General features: G+C 49.8%; 1 protein-coding gene and 1 long non-coding RNA gene across 3 annotated transcripts; one reads left to right on the top strand and one right to left on the bottom strand.

Moving 5' to 3' along the window:
* Positions 1–3,285: 3,285 nt before the first annotated feature.
* Positions 3,286–12,392, bottom strand: DAND5 (DAN domain family member 5, BMP antagonist). Of its 2 annotated transcripts, none has more exons than XM_005881571.2 (2): positions 5,974–7,081; positions 3,286–4,183 (listed from the first exon to the last, which is right to left on the bottom strand). In XM_005881571.2, the coding sequence occupies exons 1-2, from the start codon at positions 6,298–6,300 to the stop codon at positions 3,938–3,940; spliced, it is 573 nt and encodes a 190-aa protein (XP_005881633.1). In that variant the 5' UTR covers positions 6,301–7,081; the 3' UTR covers positions 3,286–3,937. The 2 variants fall into 2 exon arrangements, 1 of the variants encoding a protein (XP_005881633.1); XR_001359704.1 differs by lacking the exon at positions 5,974–7,081 and adding an exon at positions 12,325–12,392 and having other exon boundaries at positions 4,115–4,183.
* Positions 4,063–13,720, top strand: LOC106723953. The gene is made up of 2 exons (XR_001359705.1): positions 4,063–4,138; positions 12,289–13,720. It is a non-coding gene; the product is annotated as an uncharacterized LOC106723953 (long non-coding RNA).
* The last annotated feature ends 508 nt before the right edge of the window (positions 13,721–14,228 follow it).

Here is a 14,228-nt window from a genome sequence, read left to right as displayed (position 1 = left end):
TGCCATGGCACCGGAGGGCCGCGTGAATGGGGTATTGTTCGCCCCGGCGCCCAGCGCCCTGGCCTGACTGTCCTGGACCCACCCAGACCCATCCGCCGTAGAGGAAGGGAGAGACAGAGATGGGGAGAGACAAAGATGGAGAGAGACAGACAGAGCTGTAGATGGGGAAAGAAAGACACTTAGGAACCAAGGGGGAGAGACAGAGACAGAGAGAGACAAAGAGATGGAAGAGACCTGGGAGATGGAGAGAAATGCACCAATGAGGAAGGACCCACAGAGGGGCAGAGGGACAGAACCTATGAGAGGCAGGGCGGGGAATTGAGATGGAAGACGAAGGTCTGGGGTGGGAGCCAACCAATAACCACGGAGCCCACTGTGCCTTGCGCTACGCCTGGTAACAGGACTAGGCAGAGGACCAGGACTCCCAGACAAAGTCAGAGATACTGAGACGGGAGGAGACCCAGCAATAGAGACCCAGCAAGATGGAGGGTCAGAGACACCAGGAAGAGAATGGAGCCAGTGCTCTGAGGGTCCTTCCTCCACTCCCCTTTGGACAACGTGCCTCCTCCCATTGGACACTCTTGGAAGGCACCCCTCTGTCCGGCACACCTCACCCACCACTGACAAGACACCATCCACACAAGGACCTGGTCTTGGGGACACTGCCCCAGACACTCCGAGGCGCTCTCACGGACCCAGTGGCACAGCAGATACACCCACAGACGCCCAGGGACACAGTTAGGGTCCGTCAGACACACCCATACGACAGGGACTCCTACCCCACACCAGAGTGACAAAGCTAGAGGTACGGCCCATAGAAGCACTGTCTCATGCGGACTCTGCCAGACACCTGGTCCCAATCACACATGGCCACACAGCACACAGGCTCACACGCCACAGAACACTGCCATGTGTGGCTAACCAGGCACATGGTGCCCTCTCACACCCGCAATGTCCCTGCATTTGACCCAGAGACTTGGCCTCCTGGCCCCCAGCCCAGACTGGGGGGTCTGGGAGGATGCTGGGTCCGGTTCTCCATGTTTGACAGACATCGGTCACCAGTCCAGGCGGGAAGGGGAAGGAAGGGAGGTGAAGCCCCTCTCCTTCCCCTCAAAGGGTTGAGTCCAGCCAGGTCAGGGCAGTCCCCAACTCCTTCATGTCTGGGTCATCTGGGTCCAAATCTGAACCAAGGGTGTCCCCTGGTGGCCATGTGTGGTCTCTGCATCCATTGCGTGAGGGTGTGGGGGGATGGCAGACAGCCCAGTGGCCTAATGTGAATAGAAGGGTAGAGAGACAGGCCCAGGCTCAGCACCCAGAGCCTAGAGACAGGAAGCCAAGGTCTGGAAGCCAGAACCCAAAACCAGAATTCAGAGCCTGGAATCCAGATCCCAGAATCCAGAATCTGAATCTAAATTCTCAGGTACCAAGAACTGGGGACCCAGAATCTAAAATCCAGGTCCAAATGCCCAGAATCCAAAATCCAAAGGTAGAGATCCTGTCCTCAGAATCTAGAATCCGAGAGCCCTGAATCCAGATACAACAACCGGAGCCTAGAGCCCTCCTTCGAGCCATCCCCTGCCTTCCCTGAGCCCCCAGATTAGAGCGGAGCAGCAGGGGTTGGTGAGGACAGGAACAGGTTACAGTGGCAGGAGAGAGGCCCTGCAGTGACCACACAGAGCCTCTGCCAGCTGCTGCCCTCACAAGCACGCATGCACACGCATACTTCAACAGAATCTTACACACAGGCCACATGCCCAAACATATAGCCAGCCTGTGACCATCAGATGTACAGCACCACACACTCAGATGCACACACACAATCACACACACACAACATCACACATACACCCTGACACACACCATCACCCGAAGACACCTGAACCCACCATTCACTCCTCTCCCAGCACATGGACACACACTCATCTGTGTACCCACACGATCTGAGAGCTGCCCCCCATCACCAGCCATCCCACCGAACTCAGACGCATAGCCACCACACCCAGAAATGCACAAAACCCAGACTCCCAATCCTACTCAGACATGCTCAAAGAATTGTGCAGGCTGGTGCGCATGTACACACACACACACACACACACACACACAACTCCCCTAAGCAGAGAGAAGCTCCACACACACACACACACACACACACACACACATACACAACTCCCCTAAGCAGAGAGAAGCTCCATGCCTTGGCAGCCACACAGCCCCTGGGAACAGGACCCCCGGGACAGGGCTCACTGTGCACCCCCATGCCCACCCCATCCCCCGCCTCCTGGCCGGCTGGCGGGCTTTAATACAGATGCCAAACTCATAATTGTAACTGAGGGTGACAGGGTCACCTTGAGCCCCAGATGCTCGCGCGGTGACAGATGGCGTTGGCAAACCTGATTAGCAGCCCCTGTGCCAGCGCCTGTGGCACCTGCATCCCCGCCCCTCCCCCGCTCCCCCAGCACTCATTACCCACCCATTAATGGTCCTGGGGATGGGGGTGGGGGCCGTTTGGCACTGCCCAGGAGGGGGCAGGGATACTGGGGCCCCCCTGGCACCAAGGTTCCCAGCTGGCTCCCCGGCTGGCAGGAGGTGAGCACAGCTGAAAGGGGGTGGAAGCAGGCGCCTCATATGCCTGCCAGAGGGGTGTCCATGGTGCCAAGGCTGAGCTACCCACTCGGACGCTGCCTGAGGTTTGGCACAGAATCCTGGAGGGAGGCGGGAGAGCACACCCCTCCCCCATGGGCCACTCATGACCCTCCCCCATCTCGGGCCCTTGGAGCAGGGCCTTGGGAGCTGCCTGCCTGGCCTGTTCCCACCCCTCTGTGCTGGCCTGTGGGGTCAGAGGTCATGGGCTCCCACGCCCCACTGGCCCATCTGTTTCCTCGGGTCCCCTCCTCCTGCTCCCCTCACCTGGGGCCTTCCTTCCTGAGGCAGGAAGAGGGCTGAGGGGGGCCCCGGTTGACCCCCCCACCGCCCTGCGCTCCGGGGAGCATTTGGAGGCAACCCTGACAGCACCACATGTCCCTGCGTCTGTGCCAGACGGGCCCATCTGCTAGGGCCCTGGTTCCAGACGCCCAAAGCCCGGCCGCCCTCATCCGCTGCAGACCCTGTGCCCAACTGAGGAGGGAGCACCCCTCATACCCACATTCCACAGGGCCACCCACTTCCAGGGAACTCCGGTTGGAGGAACAAATACACACATATACACACAACTGGGCTCCATCAACCTTTATGGTCCTACTCCGGTTGGAGGAACAAATACACACATATACACACATATACACACACTGGGCTCCATCAACCTTTATGGTCCCGTAGATGCCACCCTGGGCGTGGGGCTGGTGGAGATTGGGAGGGGCAGCTGGAGCTTGTGGGTTCTGCCTCTGACTTGGGGAACCCAGGTGTCCCCCTGTAGCTACCTCTGCTTTCCTGCCTGGGTTTCTTGGGGTCCCTAGGACAGGGTCGTCACTGTGTCTCCTGGGTGGGGTCATCCGTTCTCCCTGCATTTGGGGGTGTGTCTTTGACTTATTCTGTGAGAGGAGGTCCAGTCTGGGGTTCAAATGCTGGCTCTGCCATGTCATGTTGTATGACCCTGAGCAAGTGTCTTTGCCTCTTGAGGCCTCAGTTTCCTTCCCTGTAAAATGGGGTGATGCCTCTATGCTATTGGGCAGCTCTGAGGGTGACTCAAGTAAGTACCTGGCAAATGCTTAGAGCTGGGCCTGGCCAACAGTGAGTGCTCAGTAGCGTGTGCTGTGACTGTGAGTGGTCTGCCGCTACGGGGCTGTCTGGTATTCACGGGAGCAGGGTGAGGACTCAGGAGACCATCTGGCTTTCCCTGCTTCCCTGGTCTCTGACCCGGGGACATTCTCCAGGTCGGTGTCTTTCCGACTCCCACATCTCTCCGAGGTGCGTGCGTCTGTGTCAGTCCGTGATGCTCAGCTCAGGCCTTCAGGCTACACTGACACCTCTCGACCAGCACTGTGTATGTCTTCACCCGCCGACGAGAGGCTGGGCTGCCCACCCGGCACCACAGGAACACGGGTGTCCAGTGCCTTCGAGCGGGCACACAGCTGTTGCAGAGGACGAACGGGGCGAGGTCCACACCAGGGACGTAGAGCGAGGAGCAGTGGCCAAAGCAGAGGTGATTACGGAGGCGCTTAGCCATGCATCCCGGCTGGGAGAGCACCTGGGGCCAGAGACAGGGAGACAGGAGGCCGGAGTAATGAGAATAACCCCCAATCCACTTCCACCCCACCTTGAGAGGCATGTGTCCGGGCTCAAATCCTGACTCTGCCATTGCTGTGTGACTTGAGGTAAGTTACTCAACCTCTCTGGGCCTCAGTTTCTTCACCTATGAAATCATCAAAGTTCAACCAGGAAAAAAAGAAACTACTCTAGGCCTGTGGTCGGCAAACTGTGGCTCTCGAGCCACATGCGGCTCTTTGGCCCCTTGAGTGTGGCTCTTCCTAAGCCTTAGGAGTACCCTAATTAAGTTAATAACAATGTACCTCCCTGTATAGTTTAAGTTTAAAAAATTTGGCTCTCAAAAGAAATTTCAATCATTGTACTGTTGATATTTGGCTCTGTTGACTAATGAGTTTGCCGACCACTGCTTGAGCCTATAACCTGGCACACAGTCAGTTCAATAAATGTTAGTTCCTCCTATGATCCCCTCCAACTAAGTGGATCTATCAATTCACCCCCTGTTCATGGCCCTTCTCTGTTTAAATCATGCACTCCTGCCTCTGTCCCTCTCCCCACAACTTCATCTCCCCACCTTCCCCCTCTGCCCCAGTGACCCCACCCTCTTGCTTGGAGTTACAAAGAAATCAGCAGTTAAGGCAGAACTTGGTACACCTGGCTTCAGAGCCTGGGCCATAAACAACACAGGGCATGAATGCCTACAGCCATTATGGAGCACCAACTGAATGCACTGTGAGTGCTGCCCACACCCCTCTCATTCAGGCTGCCCCAAAGTGCTCAGCAGGCAGGTACGACTATTGTTCATCATTTAACAAGCACTGAGCTGCTGCTGTGTGCCTGGCTCTGCTCTAGAGCTTAGGGATGGAAATACAGAGTGAATAAGGCATAAAAATTCCTGCCCTGGTGGAATAGACATTCTACTGAGGAAGACAGATAATAAATGCAATTACAGAATCAATTTCACTTTTTAGGGGATGATGTGTACTACAGTGAGAAATAAAGCAGAAAAGAGGAAAATGGGGTGGGAGGTACTGCATTTCTAAAAAATATTTTTTTATTGATTTCAGAGAAAAAGGGAGAGATAGAAACATCAATGATGAGAGAGAATCATTGATTGGCTGCCTCCTGCACCCCCTACCGGGGATCAAGCCCACAACCAGGCATGTGCCCTGCTTGGGAATCGAACCGTGACTTCCTGGTTCATAGGTTGATGCTCAACCACTGCGCCACACCAGCCTGGCTGCTGCATTTTTAAATGTTTGAGTAAAAACCTGAAGGAGGTGAAAGAAGGAGCCACAGAATGTCAGGATGGGGGGAGGTGCTAGAGGCAAAGGAACAACCAGTGCTATATATTGTTGGTGTGTCTGGGGAAAAGGAGGCAGGGGTGGCAGGAATAAAGTGGGCAGGGGGGAATGGGAGGAGGTGAGAGCAGAGAGAGGACAGGCAAACAGAGCAGGGCCTTGTGGGCTGTGGGGAAAATTTGGGCTTTTGCTCTGGGTGAGGTGGGAGCCATAGAGGGTTCTGAGTGTAGAAGGGACATAATCTGACTCAGAAGCTCACAGGTGCCTCTGGCCATTAAATGGAAAAATAGACTTGGGGGACAGGGTGGTGATTGCAGAAGCTGGCAGAGGGGCAACCCCCATTTCATAAGGGAGGGAACTGACGATCAGAGACAGGTAAAGGGTACAGGGCTCGATTCCAAATCTGGCACCACAGTCATGCTCTCTGTCAACGCTGAGACTCAGCCCTCTCCTTCTCCCACCACATACTCACCTGAGTGAAGGGCACAGCCTTACACGTCTCCTGGGCTACTTCCTGTGGGTCCAGTGGGAGAGACATGGTGGTGGCCACCTCCTGCTCATGCTGCAGCCCACCTAGCCCCATACGCCTGGTTTTCTGCAGGTCCAAGAAGGCCTTCCAGCTGCTGAGAGCAGAAGATGGCACTGGGGAGGCCTGGGTCCCTTGGCCCAGAGATCGGGTCTGATTTGTGGTAGCCCAGGGCTGGGGTGGGGAACCCTGGGGTCCAGGCCTCCCCAAGCCTGTGGGTAGGCAGGCTACACTGAGCAGGCTCAGAACTGTGGTCAGCTGGCTGAGGAGCATCTGTCTGTCTGTCTGGGACTGGGCTCAGGGTCCTGGGCAGTTGACCCTGCTGTCTGGTGAGTGAAGTCTGTACCCACCAGACCCACTTTTAATGGCCTGCCCCCCACCTGGGCAGCCTGGGAGGTGCCTCTGCAAACTCCAGAGTAAACCCAGACCTGCTAGGTTCCCACCCCTCCCCCCAGCATGGCAGGGGACGTGGGGCTGGGACTGCTGGCATGTGGGCTGGGGAAGGAGGAAAGGCAAGTCTAGAGGGGCTTGGGGCACAATGCCAGAGTCCCTGAGGGCTCTGTACCTGGTTTCAGGCCCCATTCATCCATTTAGCAAAACCAGACTTTGCAGTTAAGCTACTCAGGTTTCAATTACCGCATTGCAACTTCCTAGCTGTGCAACCTTGGCCAAGTCCCTTAACCACTCTGGGCCTCAGCTTCCTCCTCTGAAGTATGAAGATAATAACCATCCCTACCTGGTAGGGCTGTTCTGAGGACTGAACAGATAATATGTAAGGAGTTTAAACTAGAAGCTGGTACACAGTACCACCATGAGTAAGCTATGATTAACATTATTGCTGTTGGTTTTCCTTTAGCACCTGTTAGAGGCCACGCATAATTCTGAGCCCTGGGGATACAGGTGGACAAAACAGAAAATGGGTCCTCCCTGCCTTACGTTGTAATGCAGAAAACAGACAATACAAGATAAATAAGATTATTTCAGATTCTTAAATATTAAGAAGATATTAAAAAGGGATGTGCCTTGCCCAGCCGGTGTGGCTCAGTGGTTGAGCATGGACCTACGAACCAGGAGGTCAAGGTTCAATTCCCGGTCAGGGCACATGCCCAGAGGCAGCCTATCCATGATTTTCTCTCATCATTGATGTTTCTGTCTCTCCCTCTCCCTTCCTCTCTCTGAAACAATATATATATATAAATGTTTTTAAATTAAAAGGGCTGTCCCTTGAAGGGAGAGGGGCTTCTGCCCCCAGGGTGGTCAGGGAAGGCCTTCTTGAAGAGGTGACATTTTTGCAGAGCCCTGAGATAGTGTCACAGGCAGAGCAAACAGCCTGGTGGGGAGTGGAAGCTGGAGTACTTGAAGCACAGAGGAATGGGAGTCCCAGGCTTTGGGGCCCCGAGAGCTCCGGGAGGTCCCGGCCGGCCCTGGCACCTCTGCGGCCCCCATCTCGCACCCAGGTGAGGCTCTGCAGGCTGCGGGGCCGTGGGAAGCAGCAGGGCGGGTCCTTCCCGCGACCCAAGGTGTGCGCAGGAGATGCGGCCGGCTCGCCCTCTGGCGGCAGCTCTTGGGACTGCGGGCCCGGCTCTTGGGACTTGCCTCCCTCTACATCCGAGCTCCTGAGCTTTCCGCAACCAATCCCACTGCTGTCCTCTAGACCAGCGGACGCCAACCTTTCGGACCTCACGGACCACCAGTGGTCGGCGGACCACCGGTTGGCGACCGCTGCGTAGACCCAGCTCCATCCTGCTAGGACCTAAGGCCCCAAACTTTGGAGCATCCTTGACCCCTTACTTTCTCTGACCCCACCCCCTCCCTAATATGATATGACAGCAAGTCCTGTCCGCTTCAAAATCTACCCAGAATCCACCCACTTCTCACTCCCTCCTCCGTCCCCCACCTGGACACGGCCCCTATTATCTCCCACCTGGCCCAGTAGGTCCCTTCACCCCGGTCCCCCAGGTCCCGCCCCCAAAGCCTGTACCCCCACCACCGCTGCCAGAGGGTGCCCTAAGTCCAGGCACGTCCCTCTTCTGCTCAGGACCCCCCAGGGCTCCCCACCTCACCCGGAGTAACAGCCAAAGTTCTCACCGCAGCCCACCAGGGCTCGCACTGTCTGCTCTCATAACCTGCCCACTCTCGTCTCTCCCCCTCAATCCACACGGGCCTCCTCGCTGTTCCCCCGACCCACCAGGCAAAAATATTGCACATCTGTACAGGGCTGTGCACGCTCTTATAGTTTCAACATGGAAAGATCTCCACAAAAAATGAAGTTAAAAATTTCTCAGAACAAGGTATATATTATGCCCTGACCTTTTCGGGGAGAGTGATAAGACTTTACAGCTACAGTTTACTTGTATTTGAATACTGAAAAAAAGCAGCAGGATTTCCCTGCTGGAGAAGGACATGAAAATGAGTGGATAAGAAGAGGGGTTGAGGAGGGAAACTTCACTTTAGAGTTTAAATATTGTTTTAACCATTAAAAGAAACTTTGGCGTGCAGGAGGCAACCAATCGATGTGTTTCTCTCACATCAAGGTTTCTCTCTGTCTTTCCCTCTCTTCTACTCTCCCTAAAAATCAATGGAAGAATATCCTCGGGTGAGGATTAACAACAAAAAAGAAACAAAAAGAAACTTTGAAAAAGGGAAAGCCCAGCTGGTGTGGCTCAGTGGTTGAGCACGGACCTATGAACCAGAAGGGATCCCAGGTTAGGGGTTCCTGCCGGGTTGATCCCTGGTAGGGGGCATGCAGGAGTCAACTGATCAATGAATCTCTCATCACTGATGTTTCTCTCTCTCCCCCCATTCCTCTCTGATATATATATATATATATAATCTTTAAAAAAAAGAAAAAAGAAAAATGCCCTAGCCGGTTGCTCAGTGGTTACAGCGTTGGCCCATCCACCAAAGGGTCTTGAGTTCAATTCCCAGTCAAGGATATGGGTCACATCGATGTTTCTCTGTTCTTGCTCTCTGTGTTCCCTCCCTCCCTCCCGCTTCCATTGTCTCTAAAAAGCAATGGAAAAAATATCCTCCAGTGAGGGTTAACAAAAAAAAGGGTGGGCAGGGGCGAAAAGGACAAATGAAAGCAATTCATGCCTTTATTCTGCCCCTTGCTCTTTTTAAAAAAATTGTTATTGATTTTTTTGTTATTGATTTTAGAGAGGGGGGGGGGAACCATAAATTTGTTGTTCCACTTATTTATGCACTCATTAGTTGCTTCTTATATATGCCCTAACCGAATATCAAACCCGCAACCCTGACATATGGGAGGACACGCTAACCAACTGAACTGCCTGGCAGAGCTGCCTCTTGCTCTTTAAGTGAAGTATTGTGGGCATTCAAATAAGTGTAGACAAAAATGTAACAAACAGCCCTGGCCCGTATGGCTCAGTTGTTTGGAGTGTCTCCCGGTGCACTGAAGGGTCCATTCCTGGTCAGGGCACATGCCTAGATTTTGGGTTTGATCCCCAATTGGGGCACATATGGGAGGTAACTGATCGATGTTTCTCTCTCACATCAATGTTTCTCTCTCTCTCTCTTTTCCTCCCTCTTTCTAGAATCAATGAAAAACATATCCTAAGGAAGGACTTTTATATACATAAAATAACAAAACCCACTGTAATCATTACCACAATTAAAAAATAAAGTCTAGCCCAGCGGTGTGGCTCAGTGCTTGAGCATCCAACTATGAACCAGGAGGTCGAGGGTTCTATTCCCAGTCAGGGCACATGCCCAGGTTGCAGGCTCAATCCCAGCTAAAGATAAAATAAAAATTTTAATTAAAATGTTAAATTTCTAAACAGTTATTTAAAACAATCTTATTTTTAATTCAACCTTTTAAAAAATTTAAAGTTCAGCCGAGACCGGTTTGGCTCAGTGGATAGAGCATCGGCCTGCGGACTGAAAGGTCCCAGGTTCGATTCCGGTCAAGGGCATGTACCTTGGTTGTGGGCACATCCCCAGTAGGAGGTGTGCAGGAGGCAGCTAATCGATGTTTGTCTCTCATCGATGTCTCTAACTCTCTATCCCTCTCCCTTCCTCTCTGTAAAAAATCAATAAAATATATTTTTTTAAAAAAAGAAAGAAAGAAAAGATTACAGATATGAGCCCTGGCCAGGGTGGTTCAGTTAGTTGAGTGTCGTCCCCTGCATTGAAAGATCGCTGGTTTGATTCCAGGTCAGGGCACATATACAAGTTTTGGGTTCGATCCCTGGTCGAGGAGCATACAGAGGCAGCCGATCAATGTTTTTCTCACATCAATGTTTCTCTCTCTCTCTCCCCCCCCCTTCCTCTCTTGCTGAAAGAAAAAATCAATAAAAACATACTAATAAAATAAAAGATTACAGATATGAAAGAAACTTGCTCTATACTTATGCCTAATTCCTGGATTTGCCCATTGTAATCCCCATGGTTGTATTCATAGTTTTACTACACATATATCCATTCACAAAAGATACATAAAATTGTTTTGTGTGTTTTAAACTTAATATGCATGGCATCATAATATATAGATTCTTTTAACTTTCACCAGTACTCCATTTCGTATTCCACCCTTTTCACTGATAAAGAATATTCTACTGCATATACATACCCGAAATTTATTTCTCCATTATCCAAATTTTAACCATCACATTCCTGCAAAGAACATTTGAAACATGACTCTTCTTCACCTGGCTTTTCACACGTACTCCCTATCAGTGGTTCACATTCCTGGCTGCACATTCAAGTCACTTTTAAGTGGGAAATTGTTGTCCAGACCCTGCTCTGGATCAATCATGCTGGAATCTTTGGGGATGGGCCCCATACACTAATGTTTTTAAAAAGCACCCCAGGGCTGCTTTGAACCCCTGGACTATATCGTTATATACAGCAATAGGTCTCAGGTTTGAGCCTGCATCAGTGTCAGCCGGAGGGCTCCCACACAGAGGGCCCCACCCATAGAGTATCTGATTCGGTGTTGGAGCCTGAGAACTTGCATTTCTAACAAATTCCCAGGTGATGTTGATGCTACTGGCCAGGGAACCACACTTTAAGAACCAGGACGTAAAGAGTGCCCTTATTCTTTTTGAACATCTGCACAGTATTCCATCCTATGATATTCAGTCATTTCTTTAACAAGTCCTCTATTCTCGGATATTTCGGTTCTTTTCCATCTTTGGATACAAGAAAAACAATTCCCTACAATGGAACATCATTCAGCTATAAAAACCAATGAAGTACTGCATTAATTTGCTAGGGCTGCCATAATAAAGTACCTAGGGGGCTTTACCAACATAAATTGATTGTCTCATGGCTCTGGAGGCTAGAAGTGCAAGATCAAGGTGTCAGCAAGGTTGGTTTCTTCTGAGGCCTCTCTCCTTGGCTTGTAGATGGTCATCTTCGCTCTGTATCTTTGCACCCTAATGACCTCATTTTAATTAAATTACTTCTTTAAAGACCCTATTTCTAAATATGGTCATACACCGAGGTTAACACTGAGGGTTAGCACCTTAACACATGAATTCTGAGGGGATACAACTCAGTTCATAACAAGTACTGATATATGTTAGTTACCATATGGATGAACCTCAAAAACATGCTAAGTAAAAGAATCTAGACACAAATAGTCACATATTGTATGACTCCATTTATATGAAACTTCCAAAATAGGCAATTCCATAGAAATGGAAAGTAGATTAGTGGTTGCCAAGGACTAAAGGGAGGGGAGAACTGGAGTGACTGCTAATGGGTATGGAGTTTCCTTTTTGGGTGATGAAAATGTTCCAGAATTAGATACAAGTGGTGGTGGCACAACATTGTGAATGTACTAAATGGCACTGAAGTTTTCACTTTAAAATGATTAAATTTTAAATATATTTTTATTGATTTCAGAGAGGAAGGGGGAGAGAGAAAGAGAGAGAGAGAGAGAGAGAGAGAGAGAGAGAGAGAGAAATATCAATGATGAGAATGACTGATCGGCTGCCTTCTGCACGATTCTCATCATTGATGTTACTCTCTCTCTCTCCCCCAACAGGCATGTGCCCTGACTGTGAATCGAACTGTGACCTCTTGATTCATGAGTTGATGCTCAACCACTGAGTAACACTGGCCAGGCTAAAATGATTAATTTTATGTTGTGTGAAGTTTACCTCAATTTAAGGGTTGCCCTCAGAAGCCCCTCTCCCATGACCATTTGGTACTGACTATGTGCCCAGTGCTGGCCAGCATCTGAAACTCACTCCTGGCTGTTTTGACCTCAGAGTGCCTTCTCTTAATCTCTAGGCTGATGTTTCTCAACATGATTCCAAATTTCCTGACCTGGGAGGAATCTGCAGTTCAGAAGTGCCACGCCTGACTGTCCACCGGCCCCATTCCAGGCACTTTCTTCCTTTTTCACCTCCACTATAATTAGTGTGTATCTCACCCAAAGTCTGTGAGCTGTTTGAGGTGAGGGACCATCTCTACCTCATTTCCTGAATCTTCCAAGATCCAAAAATTACAGGAAGTGATCACCCAGTGAAACCTGAATGACAAGAAAAAGCCCATCAGTAAAGATCCTGGGAGAAAATGGAGAAAATTCTAGGTCTGGTAATAGCAAAGGTAATTAATGCACAGTCTCAGGGACCACATGGTGACATGCCCCTTCTATTTCCTAATGGGTCTTCCTGTTCCTACATGTTGACCCACTCAATGTCTTTTCAGTTTAGCGACCAGAGGAGAATCACAAATCACATCCATCACTCCTCTTCTCAAAGCCCTCCCATGGCTCCCCATTGTCCTTAGAATAAAAGTAGAAACCCTCATCATGTCCTCTAATGCCTGCATGGCTGGCCCCTGCCTGATGCACTTACCTGTCCTCCACCCTCAATTTGCTTCATTCACTGGATCTCAACCACAGATCTCAACCACATCTGTCCCTCAGGAAACCCTGGGGAAAGACTTAGATTTGTTGAGAACTCTAGGAAAACTTCCCCATGATACAAGCTCACTGCAGCATCATTTCCGCAATCAAAAACAAACAATTTGGAAACAAATGTCCATCAAAACATCCTGATGGAATGAACAATTATAGTTTAGTCATACCACAGACAATATCAAGCAGAGTTTGTTGTTGTTTTTTTTCAAACTTTTTTTCCCCCACCACTAAGCACAGTAAGAAATACATTTTATTTACAGGTCTTGACAAAGAGACCTTGACAATCCTTTGATTGACATGGTCTTTGACCCCTCCCCTTGAACTGAGACAACCTTTGTGACTGGCTTGACCAATATAATACAGTACAACAAAAATGATGTCATGTGACTTCCAAAATGCCTGCTTTTCAGCCTTGTTCATTTGGGACCCAGCTGCCATGTTGTGAGGAAGCTCAAACTGGCCCATATGAAGAGGCCGCTGTATAGATATTCCAGCTGACAGCCCAGCTGAGGCTCCAGCCAGCATCAATCATGAGACATGAATGAACGAAGATTCCTTCTGATGATTCTGGAGGACTGGCATCTAGACACTCAACTTTGAATTCTTCCCAGCTGGGGCTACAGACAGCAAGGAGCAGAGATAAACCATCCCCACTGTGCCCTGCCTAAATTCCTGATCCACATAATTCATGAGCATACTAAAAACGGTTATTTAGGGAAGGTTAGCACGTAATTGCAACTACAATACTAGTATATACATCCATGTATATATGACAGAAATAAAAGTTTTACCAAACAATACTTACCCTTACTACATGTGATACAATCTGATATTTTTATTCCATTTTTCCATTAAATAATCACCGTACACCCATGTTCATAGCAGCATTATTCATAATCGATAAAAGAAAGTAGAAGCAGCTCATATGTACATCAGTGAATGAATGGATAAACAAAATGTAGTAAATATATATAATATTATTCAGCCTTAAAAAGAAAGGACATTCTGAAACATACTATAATGTGGATAAACTTGAGGACATTATGCTAAGTAAAATAAGCCAGTCATAGATGAACAAATATTGTATGATTCCACTTATATGAGGTCCCTAGAGGAGTTAAATTCATAGAGACCGAAGTAGAATAGTGGGTGTCAGGGGCTAAGGAAAGGGAGAATGGGGAGTTAGTGTTTAATGGGGATGGAGTTTCTGTTTTGTAAGATGGCAAAGTCCTGGTGGGAATGCAGACTGGTACAGCCACTGTGGAAAACAGTATGGAGTTTCCTCAAAAAACTAAAAATGGAACTC

Source organism: Myotis brandtii, unplaced genomic scaffold, assembly GCF_000412655.1.
Source record: "Myotis brandtii unplaced genomic scaffold, ASM41265v1 scaffold680, whole genome shotgun sequence".
Classification (NCBI taxonomy): domain Eukaryota; kingdom Metazoa; phylum Chordata; class Mammalia; order Chiroptera; family Vespertilionidae; genus Myotis; species Myotis brandtii.
The sequence above is the reverse complement of the archived record's forward strand: the minus strand, read 5'-3'. Positions and strand labels throughout refer to the sequence as shown.

Coding starts and splice junctions, on each gene's coding strand:
- DAND5 (XM_005881571.2), bottom strand. CDS start 6,300: ATGCTCCTCAGCCAGCTGACCACAGTTCTGAGCCTGCTCAGTGTAGCC. Junction 4,184..5,973: donor AGGCTGTGCCCTTCACTCAG/GTGAGTATGTGG, acceptor CTCTGGCCCCAG/GTGCTCTCCCAGCCGGGATG.